The following is a 12,706-nucleotide window of genomic DNA, read 5'->3' on the forward strand; positions in this document are numbered from 1 at the left end:
TTAAACCTAGTTTATTTTGTATTTCACAAATATAAAAAAAATTGACTGAAAGGTGAAAGAAATCTGTAAAAAAATTAATACATTGAAAAGATTTTAATATTAAGCACAAAATTTCATATCAAATTAACTATTTAGTATATAGTATATTAGTACATAATATTTATTAATTTAGAATGTGTGTGAGAAAATGTATGAGCGATATTTTAAAATTATTTCATTCATTTCTACATTTTTATTTTTTATTTATTGGTTTCATTTATTTTTAATAAAATAAAAATAAATCAGCCACCTCTACGTGACAGAAAACCTGAAGTCCGGAAACATCTCTGGAACGGTTTTTGCATTTTATTCATTCATTGTTTATGTAATTTTTTTCTTTTGACTATGGCGAATTCTCCAATATGAACTTGGTCCACTGTTGCTGCCACAAAGCCATGGCTTTGTCCTTAAGCCCTGGTGGCAAAGAGCTGTACCTGTACACAAGCAAAAAAAAAAAAAAAAACAGGTCAGTCAGAATTTATTTCCAAGATAAAAACATATAACTGAAATTGTGAAGTAAAAAAAAAAAAAAAAAAACATTCCACCTGATTGAATTTATTGCCAGCTCCTTGAGCGTTCCTACGCCGGCACTCAGGCCTCCGATTCCTACAAAGACTTCGTAGAAATCGTAGGCGAGTCCACTAGTACCGAACAGGGTTGGGTCATCAGAGCTCACTACCATGGGATGTCCTTCTGCCATTAACACTGCGGCGGGGTGATTACGCAGGTCTGAGACCAGCTTCAGCACCTACAGTCCACAGAAATCCATTAAGAGGAAGACAGGATGACTATTAAGCATCTCATTCCAGATTTATTTTCAGTTGTATTTACTGTTATAATAAGATCCCTCATTATTTTGCAAACTCTTTACTAATCCCAGCAGCCACAGCCCCAAAATCTAGTAATCATTCAGCTACAAGAGCATTAGTAAGATCAGACACATGTTTGAGGTTTCACCCAAATGAACATATGATAAAGCATCACTAATTTCCCAAAATTATTGGGACCCCTGACTTTCCCCATATGCCATATGTGGTTCTTCCCCAAAATAGTACCACAAAGTTGGAAGCACACAATTATCTAGAAGGTCTTTATATACAGCAGTGTGAGCTTTTACATTTATTTAAACCAGGAGCATCAAAACCTGTTCCATGAAGATATGAACTTCATGGAATGATTGGAGTGGAAGATCTCCCCCCAGGCCTCCTCAGCTTCATCAGTACCTTACTTTACCTGAACGAGCACAAATCTCCACAAAATCTTCCCAGAATAGTGGAGATGGATATGTGTTTGTGTTTATGTGCTTCTCAGGGTCTTACCTGGTTGGATATAGGACATACTTCCACTGGCACTCCCATTTTTCTGGAGAGCTCCCTGGCCAGGGGATGGTGCGCCAGGGCAAACCCATGCCCGATACGCGTTGTGTTGTATAACAGAGCATCCAGAATGTTCCTGTCTACATCTGTGCCGTATAAGTCTATAAACACAACCAGAACATACACACATATATATAATTGTGTAAATGTGCATGATATTCAATGCATCTTTAACGTATCGATGTGAAACGTACCGGTTTCGCCTGCATGGAAAAAGTACGAAAGGTTGCCAGTGGGAACTGGAAGAGCACTTCGAAAATACCAGATGGAATTTCCTCCATCCTCACGGCCGACCTACAGAAAAAAAAACAGACCCGTAATCATTCAACCATCAACCAGATCATAACAGATGGATTTCTTTTGAGGTTTTAAAGTCGATTTTAAACCAGATCAAAGCCGGCGATGATCTCCGGATAGCGTTTTTGAATCTCTATGGTATCTTGGACCGCTTGTTTGACCGCCGATAAGTTCGTTAGTCTGGAAAAGGAAGCAGGAAAAAAAATGACATTTAAGAATCAAGTCAGGAGAGACAAACAGCATCACAAACAATGGTGTACTTGAGCAACTTGACCGAGTAACTTACCGAAATACAGACACAATTATTCGAATCCCGATGAAATCTGGATGCTCCAGCTTGAACTGCTCGCTTACATTTTTGTAGGTTTGAATAGACCACTCTCTGTCATGAACTGTGCCGTCAAGTTCATAGATCTGCAGCAGAAACATTTCTCATTTAATATACACTATATGCACAAGTTTGTGGACACCTGATGAATACGAGTGGTATGTGCTCTTTGAAACATCCCATTCCACATTTAGTCGTGATTATGACTCTTATAATAAAGCTCCACTCTTCTGGGAAGATGTTCCACTGGATTTTTTCAAGATTGGCAGATGCCATTTTATTATCCAAAGCAACATACGTTTTTCCCATTTACACAAATAAACAGCTACTGGGTTAAAGGGCCCCAGAAGTGGCAGTTGGCATGTCTGGGATCTGAACTTACGACCTTTAGATCCAAAGTCTAATGACCACTAAGCTTCCACTTCCCCAAAATAAATGTGTTTCTGAATTTGAAACCTCAAAGCCTCAAACCTCAAACCTTTGGTCCGAGGAATCATGAGATGAACGACTCGATTCTGTTTCCTCTGTAATGCGCTTCATAGCGTACAGAGGTCTGATAAAGTGTTTGCCCCCTTCCTGATTTCTTCTTTTTTTTGCATGTTTGTCACATTTTAATGTTTCAGATCATCAAACTAATTTAAATATTAGTAATAGAGAACACAAGCGAACACAACGTGCAGTTTTTCAAATGAAGGTTTTTATTACTGAGGTAAAACAAAATCCAAAACTACATGGTCCTGTGTGAAAAAGTGTTTGCCCCCATGAAAACTGTGGTTTATCACAAAACCGAGTTGAATTTCTCTCGCCACACCCAGGTCTGATTACTGCCACACCTGTTCGCTATCAAGAAATCTCTTAAATAGGACCTGCCTGACAAATTGAAGTAAACCAAAAGATCCTCAAAAGTTAGACATCATGCTGAGAGCCAAAGCAATTCAGAAATAAATGAGAAAGAAAAGTAAGTGAGACATGCACCTCCAGTAGAAAATGAACGAATCACCTTTTGAAACTACTCATTCTTCTTAGTCACATCAAAGACTCATTCGAAATGAACTAATTTTTAATGATAATCACTACTATGAATTCCAAAAGAATTCATATTATATATAAGTATTTACCAACCTTAGACAAGCCAGCCCTAAGCTCCAAATACAGAATATTGTCGTCGTAAAGTTGCAGGAGGCCTTGGTAGAGGTAATCTTTGAAAACCGGTGCGTAGTTGATCAGCCCAGAGATCGCCTCAAATATTTGCTCGAACTGGTTCCACACTTCGTCCTGGGTCGGGTATGCCAGCTCGGGGTTCTCTGTGAACAGCGTGAGGTTCTGCATCAAACTGAAAGAGATTGAGAAGCTTCGAGTGAACAGTCACTCAGGAAGTTCTACAATGTTCTCAGATCAAAGAGCTGATCATCCAAAGAATGAACCCAAGATGAAGCATCATGCTACAGTTCTACTCTTTTTAATCTAGGAGCCCTAGTCCAGCTAGAAGAAGAACAGAGAAAAGTTCTCCAAATAGCAAACTACTATAGATCTATAATAGCAAAGTACAAAAGAATGACTTCAGAAGATGATGTTCAGAGGATTTGAATCAGAATCCAGATCTAAATCCTATCAAAGAACACTGAGGAAAGACCTAAAGTGGGCTATGTACTGCAGATCTCCTCACAATGTTCCTCACCACTAGGTAATGAAATGAAATGCATGATATTGCCAAAAGTATTTGGACACCACAAAGTCAGAGATTTCATTTAATGGACCCATGATGCAGCATGGTGGTGGCAGCATCACTTATTTCCTTATATACAATGTGGAAAAAAGTATTGTGACATCTGAATGGTGTTTTTTTTTTTTTTTTTTTTTTTTTATTAAACCGTGCCAAAAGTTAAAGGCATGCAATTCTACTTTGGATGCAGTCACATAGAAATTTCCCTTCACTTCAACTAGGAGACCCAAATCTTGTTCCAGCATGACAATGTGGACAGAACCAGCTGTATGCAGATTTTTGGTTGGAGTGAAAGATCTGTAAACCCTATTGAACAGTGACTGCTGACTGCACCCCAAAGCCTGCTCACCTACATCAGTACCTGACTAGAACATCACAATTTACCTCAACAGGTTATTAGAAAAGCAAATAGACTCAACATGGAATGGGATGTTCAAAAAGAAAAGCATATTAATCATATGCTCAGGTGTCCACAAACTTTTGACACTATATTTCTTACAGTACATATAATTAGGAATTGAGAGCTGCAATTTCAGAAGCTTAACGTAATAAATCCCACACAAGACACTGATCATGTGCTACAGTAGATCGACGACCTCTGGTCAAAAGCAGGTACATCGCTAATGGTGGCCCTCAGGTCCTCCAACAGGATCCATCCGGAGCAACCCAAACGTGGGAACGGCTGCCGGGGAGAGAACGTGAACTTCACGCGGCCCTTCCACGTGAAACAGACATAGCAGTGAGGCCGATATGTTGCGTTCTTGACGAGCCAGTCGACGCTCACCAGAGCAGATTTGTGGATGTGTAGGACGGCACCTTCAAAGAACAGAGAACAATAACGTGACCTAATCGGTTTTTATTCACATTAGAAAAAGATTTAGAACCCCTGAGGTGGATGATTATGGAAGACGAAGATACCTTTTGGCATTTTCTGCAGCACTTTGAACACCAGACTTTTTTGGATGTAGGGTTTTGCTTTGAAGAAGTGCAGAGATGGAGGGAAACCCGGAGACATAATCTCCTGCTCCTTCAGTTTGTGCAAGTACGAGTCAAGTCGACGCTCTGCTGCGCTGAGCTCCACTCTGCCACCGATCACTCTGGAGGCTTCCTCCTGGAGCAGAAGCTCTCTCTGGTGGGGGTCTGGTGCACATTCGGCCCCTTTCATTGAAGCTAGCATGAGCACTGCTAACAGTGCTGTGGTACCACTTGATGAAGAGCCAAATAGCTTCATGATCTGTAAGAAGATCATGTCAAATCAATACCTTCCAAAGAAGTATCAGGGCACCTGACTTTTCTGGCCAAATGTGGTTGTTTCACAAAACTGTTAGCACAATTATATGGAAGCATTAGCATGAAATTTTCCATTTACTTTAACTAGAATTCCAGAATGACAAAATGCACCTGTGCACAAATCCAGCTCTATGAAGATATAGGTTGAGGTGAAAGATCTTGAGAGGCCTGCTATAGAGCTATTGAAGATCCTTGGGATGATTTGGAAACGCAAACCTCCTCACCCAACATCAGCACCTGACTTTACTAACGACCTTGTAGCCAAATGAGCACATATCTAGTGGAACATCTTCCCAGAAGAATGAGGGTCATAATTACTAAAAGCAAATAAGGACTCAAGTGTGGAATAGTATCTTCACAAAGCACATACAAAATTTTATGGCACAATGACACAAAACACTGAAATTGAGCTCAGAGATGGATTAAAGAGTCCCATGAATCTTCTCTCATTCGTGTTTAATACAGCACCTTAAAAAGAAAAAGAAAGAAAAAACAAGCGGCACAAAAATCTAAAATGAAACATAAAACTATGGGAACACACTTACCCATGGAATCTTCACCGTGGAGCTGTGCAGTGGTGAAAAACTCACACAACTGTCCCTTATTTCAAGACACAGCACTTCCCCATTGTCTATTACTGCACATTCAATTCCAATAAAGGAACAAGACGAGTCATGTGATCCTGTGAGAAGTCCCACAGTTTGCACATTCTTCTGCTTGAACCGTGGTTCGCAAATGAAGAGGGCATTGACACACAGTAGGACACGGAACAGTCTTTATTTCCACAATTAAGTCATCTCAGAGTTTCCTTTACATTATTACACAGTGTGTGAACTGCATGGAACATGGGGGGATAAAACTGTAAACACCAGTGTTCTAATGCGTACTATAAAAAAAAAAAAAAAAAATAATGTAAACCACGACGCAAACTTGTCAGTAGGACTTGATGTTGCGCGTAAACACGTGAAGCGTAGAGTCTAAAAGCCGATCGATCGTACGGCAACAATGAACTCACAAAAGACATCATTAACACAATTCATAAGTTAAATTGACACCAAAAAACAGACAAAAACACTAGGGTTCTTTTCTTCTGGCATGGTCCTGAATGCTCCTGGGAGCTCTCCCATACACACGCGGCACACACACACACACACACACACACACACACACACATACATACATACATACATACGTACGTGCATGCATACACACACACCGAAAGGTGATTAATCCATGAATTTGCGGTTCTGGTTCACACCGAACAGGGCAACCCGGATTTCAGGCATCATCTACAGAAGAAAAGTAAAAAAGATTTTAAATCATAATTAGTTATGAACTGAATCTGACCAAAATCCGAACAATTTAATCTTCCACTCTCCTCTATTAAATTCAACTCATACTCTATTCCACTCTATTATATTCTATTCCACTATACTTTTTTGTTACTCTATTCAACTCCCCTTCATTCATTTTAAACTAACTCTATTGTGGTCTACTCAACTCGATCCTATTCAATTACTCTATTGTATTCTACTCTCCTCAATTCAATTCCACTCATTTCAACTCTACTCACTCTAGTCCACTCTACTATAAATTTTTGTCCTCTTCTCAACTCCCCTTCATTTAATTTCAACTCATTTCAAATCTACTCTATTCAATTCTTTTATCCCTCTACTGTATTCTACTCCCCTCTATTAAATTCTACTCCATTATATTTTACTTTACTCTGTTCTACTCAACTCTATTGTATTAAACTCTTGTCTTCAATTCTGCTAATTTCAACACCGCTCTGATCTACTCTCAACTCTATTCTACTCATGCTCATTCAATTCCACTCTACTACACACTAATGTTCTATTTACTATACTCTCCTCCGTTGTACTCTGCTCACCTCTATTCCACTCTCCTCTGTTCAATTCCACTCATTATACCACCACTCTGTTGTACCCTTATCAACTCTACTCTATTCAATTCTACTTTACTGTATTTCACTCATTTCACCTCTACCCTCGTAACTCCATTTTTACTGTACTCTATTCTACGCTACTATACTCTATTCTATTCAATTCCCTTTTACTCTACTACACTCTATTTCAACTCTATTCTATTCATCTCTGTCCTACTCAACTATATTTGTTCCATTTTTCATGATCAGGTAAGGATGGGGGGGAGCTCATGGCTTGGCCCAGAATCTCTTCATGAAATATTTCACCTTGCTGTTTATTCATGATGTAGAATTTGTAGGCTTTAATCACACAAATCATTATACTGCTGAGATTTTAAAGCCTCTGGTTGTCAGCATGGACATGGTCATGACCTGATGGTACAATTTCTACCACCTTATACACTTTACCTGCTGTGCCATAAGGTCCAGCCTGCTCTCCAGAGTGTTGGACACTTTAATCTTGCCATCTGCATTATAGAGCTCAATACCACCGGAGCTATGAGGGGGACAACAACAACACATGTAATTACGTGTATTCGTTTAGCAATTGTGATCATTGAAATTATGCATTCTGATACACACATATTCGGGGGGAGGAAGTTGTCTTGATCAATGCGCACTTCGAGATTGTTCTTCACAGTTGCTTTGTAGATGGGAATGTTTTTCTGTATGGCAGCCTGGAATTAAAGACAGAAACATGTTTTTTTTTTTTCTGCATCAAGATTACTCTTTACTACTCTCCGAACAGATTCATCAAAACTGACCTGCACTAAGGCCAAGTCCTGCTTGCGGCAACGGAGCATCACTTTGGGTTCTAGTAGCTGATAAAAACCCTGAAAAAAACACAATAAAAGCTTTAAAATCACATGGTAGTTACAGAACTTGACTTGCAATGTGAGACATAAAGGAGACCTGCGTCCGGCGTTTATCTGCACCATCTTCAAACGGTACTTTTGTATCTGTATTTCAAACCTAGATTCACATAATCTAATACTAGATTGGGAATGTAATACTCTTGGTATCAAACCCTTGATTGCATCCATTTATATATGAATAAATCATCATTGAGACCAGGATACCTGTAGCACCAGTCCGTCCATCAAGGCAGAGTACCGGGCTGGATCTCTGGCAATGCCTGCCATCCTATGACGTGCATCATTTAGCATGTCCTAAACAAACAAACACAATAACAACGTTAAAAAAAGAAATAAACAAAAACTAGCCAATCCGAATCTGCTGCAAGAAACCGATACCCACCGAGATCATATCATCTCGGGCTTTCAGGACCTTCAACCTGGCCTGGTTCATCAAATTCGACATCTGACTGTAGGATAAGAATAGACGAGTGAAAAAAGTTAGAACGTTTAGACGTATTCAGACTCATCCCAGAAAATGTCTTTTTAAAGGAACGTGACTCACATTTTCTTCTGCTGCTCGATCTGTTTCTCCTTCTTTTCATAGTACTCCATGATCTTCAGCCTTTGAGTCTGTACCAAGCGACCCTTTTCGATGTTGAACTCCTCTTCTGCCTGTGGGAGAAAGTCGCAACGTCAAGCCATATTCCTTTACGATTTTTGATCCTCTATCAAAAAATCATTTAAAAAAAATATGAAATCTGTAATTATATAAAGCATGCTCACCTTGGCGTCGATCTCCTCTGCCTTTTCGTTGGCCTCCTGCTCAATGAAAGCCATCATGTGCTTGATCTAGACACATGGAGAAAGAGGGAAAAAAGGTGTTGTCAAGCACTGTTCTGAGTAAAAAATGGGCAAAAGTTATACCCCGGTAGACTTTAATATAAATATTTTCATGTCTGATACTTGACTGCGACAAAAATGCGTTGCCCTGACCTTGATGTGCCAAGATTTTAGTGTCATACTGAAAACTGGGATGCAAATAATGCAGAGTAGTGAGGAGTCAATCATAAACGATTCGTTCATTTTGTTGAACGAGATTCAAAGAACCGACTCACTAAAATGATCCGATCTTCCCATCACTACCACAGAGGTGTCAGGAGTGTGCGTGTGTGCGCGCAAACGCTCGTGACCGTGTCAAATCAGTCAAATCCTATAAACACGTTATTGAACGAATTATTTAATTCATTATGAGATATAAAAATACCAATGTAATAGAAATTACGCTTTATTGGTCACGCGCGGGAGCGCGGACGCAAAGGTGAGAGCGCGCACGCACGCTTAATGGCGGTGTCCTTCTTTATAACGGTTTCGAAGGTTATATTGTACTGAATACGAATAAAATACACAACACAAAGCTCATTCGTTGTAAACGTCATAATGGGTGCGGTGATGTGAGGATTGATGACGTCACGTCTCCAATTTTGATATATATTTATATATAATCCCATATTTACCTGCTTCTGAACATCCGCGTCGCTGAGCGCCATGGCTGCAACCTTTTTTATTTATTTATATAATATAATATATATTTCGAACAAATTCAGATGTTCCACCTCCAAAGCCCTTCTACAAATGAACTGCAGAGAATTAAACGGACAGAACAGCGGCGGTGAAAAGATCAGCTGATTCTCAGTCAACAAGCGCAGAAGTCACGTGACGCGCACTTCCTCATCCAGGGCCAATCAGGATTGTGATCGGGTGCACGTGGCCTATTTTAGTCACGCCCCAGATCAGAGTCATTTTGTCGTGATAGCAAACTGCCATCATAATTATTGTAACCACAATTTGGCAAAAGTATGTGGACACCTGACCTTCACACCCATCTGAGAAAATCCATCTGGACAGATGTGTTATTGTGTGTTATAAAAAGGTCTTCCATCCTTCTGCGAAGTCTTTCCACTAGATTTTTTCGTGGCATGTACGTAGTGATTAGTGATCATTCCACATTAGTGAGATCAGACAATGATGTTGAGGAGGATGTGAAAAAGTCTGATCTTTTGGTGGAGAATATGGTGTTCCAGTTCATTCCAAAGGTGTTCAGTGTGGTTGTGGAGGTCAGGGATCTAGCTCTGGAACAGAAATCCTGGCTGATTCTTCAGCCACCGTTTGCAGAACCACATTCAGACTGGAAGTCCATGCACTGATGGCATGACCTCTTCTGATGAAGATACTGAAATCTAGAAGCCTAATGGTGTCCTAATGGTGTCCACTTGATACCAAAGCTATTCTATTGGTCCTGGTGTCCATTAGAGTGAGAACTAACATGAGCACTGGAATGTAAGATTATAACTAATGATCTTTCTTCGATGTTTAGTTCTCCAGACGGTATAGTATTTATTATTTTATTTTAGACCTTTTTCATTTAATTAAATTCGATTTCAGTTCATTTACTTTTATTTTAGTTTATACCTGAGAACTTTGAGGAGTTTAAGAAGCGCAGTGTGGGGGACTGGCCGATAGATGCCGCTGTCGGGGTTTCTTTCTTTTCGCACGCTCTGAAAGGTGAAGGAAGAAGAATCGTCCAACACGTCAGACATTTTTTTTATTATAGTTATTACAATTATATCCTAGTATATTTTATAAGCTATCAGAATGACAAAGACAAAAAATATAAAAAGGGAAAAGATTAGCGTTGCGACAGAGGTGAGTAAAATACGCCACGTTTTCCGTTTAGCATATACACACACACACACACACATGACCGATCCGCCATGTTGGATTTCCACTGAGCGGCAGTAAATAATGGCAGGGTTATTTATCCGATAATGTCCAGTTTTTGGATTGCACGTACATGTTTTTGCATTTAAAATTAATAATTAACTTATTTTAAATCTGTATGTTGATGTATTTTTTTTTATGTTTATTGCTGCTCTGAACAGCGCAGGCGTTTTACTGCCATCTACAGGCCGAAAGCGGTATAGCAGTCCAATTCAAACTAGACAAGGGGTGTAACAGTACATGTTAAAACTAAAAGAAAATGTTAAATAATGTTTTTGTTGTTCTGTATATTTTGTTCCATTTATTTATGGTCTAGACAACATATATTAGATGTACAAGTACATGATATAGCTACCAGATTTAAAACACACACACAGGTGAAGGTGGTCAAACTGGTATATTCTCTATGAGTTATAGAAAAAAAGTGAGTTTACAGAATTGTTATTTTAATGAAAAGTAATTAAGACACGCCAATAAAAATAAATCTCAGAACTTAAGTAAGTGTAAGTTAAGCCAACTCAAAACATTTTCCCATCAGCTGGCTCAAATCTGAACTCAGACACTGGTCAACAAGTCCATTATGGCCCCTGATTACACTCCAGACGACTGTTTACTCTCTTTATAACGCTTGCAGTGCTCGGACGTACGCTTCGGCTCATCATCTTGTTGTATGGTGAAGTCGGACGTCAGACGGAATTACATGGAGTTAAATTATGAAATGGTAGCCATGTTAGTTCCGGATTGCTTTTACTTGCCGAAACCTTCCCTGCTCCAAAACAACCCCAAACCACCTCCATGTCCTTTTTCCTCAACAAGTGTTAGAGGACACGTACTCAGCTATTGATTGTTTAAACACTAAATGTCACAAAGGACAGTGGATGGGTCTAGATGTAAATATCAGATGAAAAAGTAAGCAGAAATTGTAGTGACTGATTAGGTAGGATGCCCTTTTCCAGAACAACTTTAGTAATAGAATAGCGGCGATCAAAAATACCTGTTCAGTGCTTAAGAACACCATCATTCTGTTAGACAGAAGTACTTACAGTCCCCTCCAAAAGTATTGGAACAACCTAGCTTTTTTTTGGGGTCCTGTAAATAGCTCTCTGGCTTTGGTTTTTTTTTTTTTGCTCCAGACATGTATAGCAAAAAAGCCAACATGATTCCTAGTGAAACTAAATCGCAGTGCTACAACAAGAGCTTCAGCTAGATATACTGTAGGAAGCATTAAGCGTATTTTTCTTGTCCTAGATTGACCGTGTTGAGGAGCAGCGACTGAAGTGGCAGGGCAGTCTGGAGAAGGCCGAATTCAGACATCGGCGTGAGCAGCTCTCAGGTGAAGACAGGTACACAAGCACAGAGCGCACAGCGTGATAATGACTGTCACGCCAAGGCGTGTAACTCTCACACGTGTTTTCCACAGACAGGCCCTCGAGGACGAAATGGCGCTCATGAACGAGAGGATACAAAAATATGGTAATGTCAAAGACATTTCAGTACATTTTAGTCGTGGTATAGAAAACCCGTGTGAAGACGATTCGACGTGTATGCTGCATCTGTGTTGCAGAGAAGGAGCTTGCGGATTTGCGGGGAGAGAACAGGAGGAACATGATGCTCTCCGTAGCCGTGCTGGCCATCAGTGCTCTTTTCTATTACTCCTTTATTTATTGAGGACCCCTGCAGCGATGCCTGCTGCCTTGGCATGTCATCCGTCTCCTGTTTATAGAAGCTGGTAGTAAAATGCGTTTTTTTTAATATAATATACACACAAGGGCTTTAGAAACGTGATGCAGGGTGACGAGGTTCAAATCCATCTCAGTGGTGTTATAGCAGGAGATCTTCCCCTCGTGCTATACAGCAGGTTCAGGTGAAAAAGGGAAAAATGTATTTGTAGCGCATCCGAAGACACACTACACAACCACATATGATTGTGGAAAAGTATTAGAAAATCTTAGAAAAAAACATATTAAAAGCAAATGAATTGAATTTATGACGTTCCGAAATCATTGTAATGGTAATATTTTAACTTTTGGGCATTGTTGGGGTGTACAAACTATTGCACACGACTATGGCTTG

General features: G+C 39.7%; 3 protein-coding genes across 5 annotated transcripts; 1 reads left to right on the top strand and 2 right to left on the bottom strand.

The window, feature by feature from the left end:
* Positions 1 to 325: 325 nt before the first annotated feature.
* Positions 326 to 5,707, bottom strand: ada2b (adenosine deaminase 2b). 2 transcript variants are annotated; one of them, XM_046872582.1, is made up of 11 exons: positions 5,599 to 5,680; positions 5,165 to 5,342; positions 4,682 to 4,997; positions 4,360 to 4,579; positions 3,163 to 3,373; positions 1,999 to 2,126; positions 1,802 to 1,892; positions 1,610 to 1,709; positions 1,359 to 1,516; positions 585 to 787; positions 326 to 473 (listed from the first exon to the last, which is right to left on the bottom strand). In XM_046872582.1, the coding sequence occupies exons 3-11, from the start codon at positions 4,992 to 4,994 to the stop codon at positions 383 to 385; spliced, it is 1,515 nt and encodes a 504-aa protein (XP_046728538.1). In that variant the 5' UTR covers positions 4,995 to 4,997; positions 5,165 to 5,342; positions 5,599 to 5,680; the 3' UTR covers positions 326 to 382. The 2 variants fall into 2 exon arrangements, with proteins under 2 accessions (XP_046728538.1, XP_046728539.1); XM_046872583.1 differs by lacking the exon at positions 5,165 to 5,342 and having other exon boundaries at positions 5,599 to 5,707.
* A 104-nt stretch (positions 5,708 to 5,811) lies between these two features.
* atp6v1e1b (ATPase H+ transporting V1 subunit E1b) lies at positions 5,812 to 9,559 on the bottom strand. 2 transcript variants are annotated; one of them, XM_046872977.1, is made up of 10 exons: positions 9,370 to 9,559; positions 8,639 to 8,704; positions 8,418 to 8,527; positions 8,256 to 8,322; positions 8,078 to 8,167; positions 7,763 to 7,831; positions 7,581 to 7,675; positions 7,407 to 7,494; positions 6,250 to 6,342; positions 5,812 to 5,939 (listed from the first exon to the last, which is right to left on the bottom strand). In XM_046872977.1, exons 1-9 carry the CDS (start codon positions 9,400 to 9,402, stop codon positions 6,280 to 6,282), a joined length of 681 nt encoding a protein of 226 aa, XP_046728933.1. In that variant the 5' UTR covers positions 9,403 to 9,559; the 3' UTR covers positions 5,812 to 5,939; positions 6,250 to 6,279. The 2 variants fall into 2 exon arrangements, with proteins under 2 accessions (XP_046728933.1, XP_046728932.1); XM_046872976.1 differs by having other exon boundaries at positions 5,812 to 6,342.
* An 802-nt stretch (positions 9,560 to 10,361) lies between these two features.
* On the top strand, positions 10,362 to 12,616 carry ccdc167 (coiled-coil domain containing 167). The gene is made up of 4 exons (XM_046872979.1): positions 10,362 to 10,558; positions 11,882 to 11,976; positions 12,054 to 12,106; positions 12,198 to 12,616. Exons 1-4 carry the CDS (start codon positions 10,508 to 10,510, stop codon positions 12,299 to 12,301), a joined length of 303 nt encoding a protein of 100 aa, XP_046728935.1. The 5' UTR covers positions 10,362 to 10,507; the 3' UTR covers positions 12,302 to 12,616.
* Positions 12,617 to 12,706: the final 90 nt, after the last annotated feature.

The sequence above is a fragment of the Silurus meridionalis genome, chromosome 18 (assembly GCF_014805685.1).
Source record: "Silurus meridionalis isolate SWU-2019-XX chromosome 18, ASM1480568v1, whole genome shotgun sequence".
Classification (NCBI taxonomy): domain Eukaryota; kingdom Metazoa; phylum Chordata; class Actinopteri; order Siluriformes; family Siluridae; genus Silurus; species Silurus meridionalis.

Coding starts and splice junctions, on each gene's coding strand:
- ada2b (XM_046872583.1), bottom strand. CDS start 4,994: ATGAAGCTATTTGGCTCTTCATCAAGTGGTACCACAGCACTGTTAGCA. Junction 1,893..1,998: donor ATAATTGTGTCTGTATTTCG/GTAAGTTACTCG, acceptor TTCCTTTTCCAG/ACTAACGAACTTATCGGCGG. Junction 1,710..1,801: donor TCATCGCCGGCTTTGATCTG/GTTTAAAATCGA, acceptor TTTTTTCTGTAG/GTCGGCCGTGAGGATGGAGG.
- atp6v1e1b (XM_046872977.1), bottom strand. CDS start 9,402: ATGGCGCTCAGCGACGCGGATGTTCAGAAGCAG. Junction 8,528..8,638: donor CAGAGGAGATCGACGCCAAG/GTGAGCATGCTT, acceptor TTTCTCCCACAG/GCAGAAGAGGAGTTCAACAT. Junction 7,495..7,580: donor AACTTCCTCCCCCCGAATAT/GTGTGTATCAGA, acceptor TCCCCCTCATAG/CTCCGGTGGTATTGAGCTCT.
- ccdc167 (XM_046872979.1), top strand. CDS start 10,508: ATGACAAAGACAAAAAATATAAAAAGGGAAAAGATTAGCGTTGCGACA. Junction 11,977..12,053: donor CAGCTCTCAGGTGAAGACAG/GTACACAAGCAC, acceptor TGTTTTCCACAG/ACAGGCCCTCGAGGACGAAA. Junction 12,107..12,197: donor CGAGAGGATACAAAAATATG/GTAATGTCAAAG, acceptor TCTGTGTTGCAG/AGAAGGAGCTTGCGGATTTG.